Source organism: Cicer arietinum, chromosome 6, assembly GCF_000331145.2.
Source record: "Cicer arietinum cultivar CDC Frontier isolate Library 1 chromosome 6, Cicar.CDCFrontier_v2.0, whole genome shotgun sequence".
Lineage (NCBI taxonomy): Eukaryota > Viridiplantae > Streptophyta > Magnoliopsida > Fabales > Fabaceae > Cicer > Cicer arietinum.
In genome coordinates, this window is record NC_021165.2 from 57,473,976 (window position 1) to 57,479,994 (window position 6,019).

The following is a 6,019-nucleotide window of genomic DNA, read 5'->3' on the forward strand; positions in this document are numbered from 1 at the left end:
CATTTAATACTATATTTGTTTCTTTGCACATTGGCAACTATATATAAATTATCCTATACTAACACACAAAAATTAACTAAGGTACTTGTTTGATTTAAACTACGGTAGATCATATTAATAATTATCTATGATTGATATTACTCTTTAGAAATAATAATTCACGATTCTTTTTATTTTTATAAATAAAATGATGACATAATAAATATTAATTCATTATAAAATATATTTTTATTTTTATCAAATTAATATCATTTAAATTATAATTTTAATAATAAAAATAAATATAATTATTAATATTTATTACTAATTGACTACATCTGAAAACTGTAATTCTTAAAACTTTAAACATTTTTTAAAATTAGTTCTTTATAATAAACTATGTTAAAATTTGCAAACACATTCTTTAGAAATTTAAAAGCACATATTTGTTGCCCCGAAAGCTCCATTTAAGCTAAATTAATGTTTGGGGTCAAATCCCAAACCTTGTGATGCATCCATCCTCCAATCACACATTAATTACAAAATTTGAAGAAAAAATTAAATTAAATTAAATAAAAAAGGTCAAGTTGGGTTGCTTTGCTTCATTCTGCCATTGCTTGCGTGACAAAAAGGGGTTGGCCCTCTATTGTTGCCTAGTCACGTTCTTCAATTTTCAACACTTTCATTCTTTCAGTTTCAGATCTCAAACCCCAATCCAAACATCCATGTTTTTCAGTTTTTTTTAGTCTCAGATATGTCTTAACATAATCCAACCAAACACAAACAACCTCGTTCAGACACAAAGGTTGCAACTTTCTTCAACTTTGTTGTCTGAACAACCACAACAAAACAAGTCTTTCACTAAATTAAAGAGATGATGTTCCAAGAAAACGGCAATGGGGAAATGGGTTTGTCTGGAATTCCATTGGGAGCAAAGAACAAGTACAAGAGGATGAATTCTGAGTTTCCTGATGATAACGATGATGTTTTGAATCAACAACAATTGGAAGCTAGGAGGAACAGTACTAGGAAATATGTTATTGCTTGTGCAATCTTTGCTTCTCTCAACAATGTTCTTCTTGGTTATGGTATGCTTTCTTTGAAAAGTCTTTGACTTTGTTACTTTTTTTGCGTTGACTATGATGCTATTTAGATTAGTTTTGATGATTGTTTTTGATAACCCATCTACACCAATTTTGTTCCATATTTGATTCATCTTTGCTTTCTTAGTATCTAAGATAATAACAGATCTACCTACCAAGCTTTTGATTATTAACTGTTTTTTATAGGCAAATTAGCAGTGATTAATTTGTTAGGTAGGGGAAATTTGTTAGTTCTTAATACTCTTTTGGCATCCCAACTCATTTGACTTAACTACACCTTCAAGCAATTTTGATTTTTAAGTGTGTATTAATTATGAATTATGGGGGTTTTATTGTGGAGATCATTTTGAATTCCAACCTGTGAAGCACAGACATTGACACCAGATTGATATATTTACACTGGTAAAAATTTGAGAAAATTAAAGTAATTGTCCGCAATCACATGTGTTATGTCGGACACTGGACATGTCTTCAATCTAAAGTGTCGGTGTTAATTCCAACTTTGGTGCTATTTTATGAAACTTGATTTGCTTTTGTGAATTTTGCAGATGTGGGTGTGATGAGTGGTGCAGTTATATTTATCAAAGAAGATCTAAAGATAACTGAGGTTCAAGTAGAATTTTTGATTGGTATTTTGAGCATTGTTTCTCTATTGGGTAGTTTAGGTGGTGGAAGAACATCAGATATTATTGGTAGAAAATGGACAATGGCATTAGCTGCTGTTGTGTTTCAAATGGGTGGCATTACAATGACTCTTGCACCTTCATATGAAATACTAATGATTGGAAGATTGTTAGCTGGAATTGGGATAGGGTTTGGAGTTATGATCTCACCTATATATATTGCTGAGATATCACCAAATCTCACTAGAGGCTCTCTTACTACTTTTCCAGAGATTTTCATAAATGTAGGAATTATGCTTGGTTATGTATCCAATTACGCGTTTTCTGGCCTTTCAGTACATATAAGTTGGAGAGTAATGCTTGCTGTTGGAATCTTGCCTTCAGTGTTCATTGGTTTTGCACTTTTCGTTATTCCCGAGTCGCCGAGATGGTTGGTAATGCAGAACCGAATCGATGAAGCGAGATCGGTGCTGTTGAAAACAAACGAAGACGAGAAAGAAGTCGAGGAGAGGCTTGCAGAAATTCAACAGGCTGCTGGTTTTGCCAATTCTGATAAGTATGAGGGGAAACCCGTGTGGCGTGAATTGATGTTTCCTCCTCCCGCGCTTCGCTGGATGTTGATTACCGGCCTTGGAATTCAGTGTTTTCAACAGATCTCGGGGATCGACGCCACTGTTTATTACAGTCCGGAGATTTTCCAGGCAGCCGGGATTGAGGATAAATCGAAACTTCTAGCTGCTACCGTTGCTGTCGGTATAACAAAGACCATTTTCATTTTTGTGGCCATTGTTCTTATTGATAAACTAGGTAGAAAACCTCTTCTCATCACAAGCACAATTGGGATGACAGTTTGTTTGTTTGGCATGGGAGCTACTCTTTCATTATTCGAAAAAGGGCCATTAGTGATTGCATTGGCTATTCTTTTCGTTTGTGGAAATGTAGCGTTCTTTTCGGTTGGACTCGGCCCTGTGTGCTGGGTTTTGACTTCAGAAATCTTCCCTTTACGAGTGCGTGCTCAAGCGTCTGCACTTGGAGCTGTGGCTAATCGGGTCTGCAGCGGCATTATAGCCATGTCTTTCTTGTCTGTATCAGACGCAATTTCTTTCTCCGGAACATTCTTTTTGTTTTCTGCTATTTCAGCTCTTGCCATTGTCTTTGTTTTCACAATTGTGCCTGAAACTAAAGGGAAGTCATTGGAGCAGATAGAGATGATGTTTCAGAAAGAACATGAGGGTCAAGGAAAAGAATTGGAGCTTGGAGATGTTGAGCAACTTGTGCAGAACAAAACTGGTTTAACAAATTAATTCATTAGTCCACGCCTTTATATGACTGATCGATTTTTCATTCCAGAGCTAAACATATTTCATTTGTTATGTCCATGGCTTTAAGCATCCTAGACTTGTGATTCTAGAAGGATTTCACTCACACGGATACGATCTTGTGCGACTCGAGAATTTGACATCTGATATTGGACATGAGAAAAATGAAGGCAAAATGCAGTCTTATTGTATACTCAAACTTTTACTAATCTTTATATTTCTTTTAGTTTCATTTAAGTCGATTATAGGATTGTATATCAGATGGAGATTTTTGGTGGATATGAAAACAATTTGTAGTACCATCATTATTCATTGCAATGTACTCCATGAGGGATGTAATTCATAATAAAATTCTTTAATAGATTATATTCTTTTAAATTTAAGTATCTAAATTGTCATCTTTTTTATATTTAGAAGGATATATGTTTCGTGTCATAATATGATTGATAACAAACTCTTGATATTCTTAGTTCACATAATTTTCCAACATCTTTTGTGAGATGTCAGTTTTTTAAATAGACTTTTAGTTCACATACTATTTCGATGGTAATATTATTGATTCACCCAAAAAATAATTTTAGCCAACAATAAATAGTTTAGTTCTTTGTAAATTCAGTTTTCAAGGTTCACTAAAAAATATTCAGTCAAAACAAATCCAAAGTTTGAGTATATTTCTGTAAAATTGGAGATTCACCTCAGTGGAAACTGGTTTGGTATTGCTGCAAACTCCTAAAAAGTACACTTTATTTTAATTGTTTGTCAACATTTCCATGAATATTGATAGGATGGTGTTGATACTCAAGTACCAAGATTTTAGGGTTTTCAAGATGGTGGCAAATGAACTTCGCAAATTTTTTGGAGATGTTAGCACCATTAAAAGAAGAGATTGGTCCCTTCAATTAATAGAGTGTCCATTAATCACAACCCATAAAGTTTGAAAACTGTAAAAGTTGTGGATGAACAAATGGCACAAGATTATGTAGACCGACGCTAAAATAATCTCCCCAGCATTAGAAATCATGAGGAGTAATTGTACTTAATTAAATAGTTTATGAAGATGGCCTCGTCTTGATGAACAAAAGCGAATATTACATAAATACTTTTGTTTTAGAAAATTATATAAATGTTAATTTCTAAGCTATTTAGATAACAAATTATAAAATAAAGTTATGCTATTTTTATATAATCTGAATTGATTACATAAACAATCATGTAAAACTTATACATAAACAATTTTGTAAAACTTATAAAAATAAGTTGAAAATAAATTATTGACAAATCAAAAGTTTTTTTTATAAACTCTCCCAAATAATAATGCAAGTGCTTATACTAATTAATAAGTTCAAATAAACCAATCCACATAGATTCTATGTTGAATAACAAGCACTGAATGTTTGTTTTATTGGACTGGTAAATTTGATTCATGAAATACTAAATGGAGTGAACCATAGTAGAAGAAACTAGACTACCACAATATGGTGAATCTGTATTTGAATCTCCGCTAGAAAAAATACTCAGTTTAATGTACAATGCGCCTCAAATAAGATTATCTATGATAAAGAGAATTTACGGAAAACTCAAAAATAAAAATTAATTAATGAAATTGAGAATCAATTTTGACACATTATTTTAGTAAATAATTTTATCTCCATAATTTATTCTAACTTCGAAGTTGAAGTTTGAAATTATGCCTAAAATTAAGTTTTAGTTTTAAATTTATCGTTCGACTTATTTTTAAATGAATGTATTAAAAGATTCAAAACATAAATTATTTTGCATTTAACTCATTTCTATCACAAATCACGAACTACATAAAAACATTGTGTTTGCATTGTACATAGTTCAAAGAGTAATATTATTAGAATACAAAAATTAGAACAAATATAATACTATATAAAATACAAAAAGATCACATTTTGTATTTGTGTTCTAATATAGTATTGTATATGTCAAATTTTATGTTCCAATATCATTACTCTAATTCAAAACGAATAGGTTGACCATGTTCATTTCTATGTGCCTACAAATTAATTATATAGCAAATATGTGAATGTGATTTCTTATCCCGCACTCTTTAGTCTTTACTCAGTACTCTCTGTAAAACTCCTTCTATGTAAGATGGACAAATAGCAAATAGAACATTTATCTCAAATAAACAGCCAAATTGTATATAGTAAGAAAACACAAACAGAAAGCTAAGAGGATGGTTTGTCTTCTCCTATACTTTTCCTTATTGAAAATCAGCTTTAACTAATTCTAAGCAGTGGGAAAGGGAGTGAGGGAGGATGGAGAGAAAAGAGCCTCTGGCTCTGGTTCAGGTGAAGGCGCTGACAAACTGCGTACACACTTCCAGTTCCGGGTGACTGCTATCCAGAACCACCCCCACAAGGACCTCTACATTACCAGGTAGTACTTACAATATCCATATGAAATCATAATTTTTATATTCCTTCCAATGTGTTGATACTTGATAATAATTATTAACCCATTTCAAGATCCTGAGAATGCAGAGGCAGATTTTGGCCACTTTACTGTCAAAAATCAGTGTGGAGCCAGAAGCAGCTGATGGTCAGGAAAGCATGGAATTGCTCATATATCATATCAAATCCGTCATCACCATGGTTTTCCAATCAAAACCTTGCAACCTACGCATCAGTATTTCAAAAATTTAGACTCACATATTCACTGCAAGTTCTTTATAGGGAAACAGACTCAAACTTTCCCTCTTTCAAATCAGAAAAAAATTGGGATTATTCAAAACTAGCATTTGTGTTAATATTTTTAGACTAATAATTATACATACAGGAGTCACAATGAGATTGTAGTTCAAGTGATCCGAATGTTATGCTATGTTAGGTTTAATTTTGAAAAGCTCTAAATTTATGTTGACACTGGAGAAACTGTCCTTTGGAGCCCAAAGGAATAAAGCTTGAAGTCAAACTAATCGAACCTATAACCTTCACACCTCTTTTTTTCTTATTATCTCTCTTTTTCC

General features: G+C 32.4%; 2 protein-coding genes across 3 annotated transcripts in view; one reads left to right on the top strand and one right to left on the bottom strand.

Moving 5' to 3' along the window:
* The first annotated feature begins 576 nt into the window (after nt 1-576).
* Nucleotides 577-3,407, top strand: LOC101509165 (probable polyol transporter 4). Its single transcript, XM_004514403.4, has 2 exons — nt 577-1,067; nt 1,631-3,407. Exons 1-2 carry the CDS (start codon nt 854-856, stop codon nt 3,007-3,009), a joined length of 1,593 nt encoding a protein of 530 aa, XP_004514460.1. The 5' UTR covers nt 577-853; the 3' UTR covers nt 3,010-3,407.
* A 1,744-nt stretch (nt 3,408-5,151) lies between these two features.
* The window catches only part of LOC101508434 (uncharacterized), a 3,060-nt gene continuing 2,192 nt past the window's right edge, over nt 5,152-6,019 (bottom strand). For both annotated transcript variants that reach the window (XR_001144820.3, XM_004514401.4), the window contains one exon: nt 5,152-5,669. The gene's annotated coding sequence lies outside the window, so the exon portion shown is untranslated. The remainder of the gene's footprint in view (nt 5,670-6,019) is intronic.

Coding starts and splice junctions, on each gene's coding strand:
- LOC101509165 (XM_004514403.4), top strand. CDS start 854: ATGATGTTCCAAGAAAACGGCAATGGGGAAATGGGTTTGTCTGGAATT. Junction 1,068..1,630: donor CAATGTTCTTCTTGGTTATG/GTATGCTTTCTT, acceptor TGAATTTTGCAG/ATGTGGGTGTGATGAGTGGT.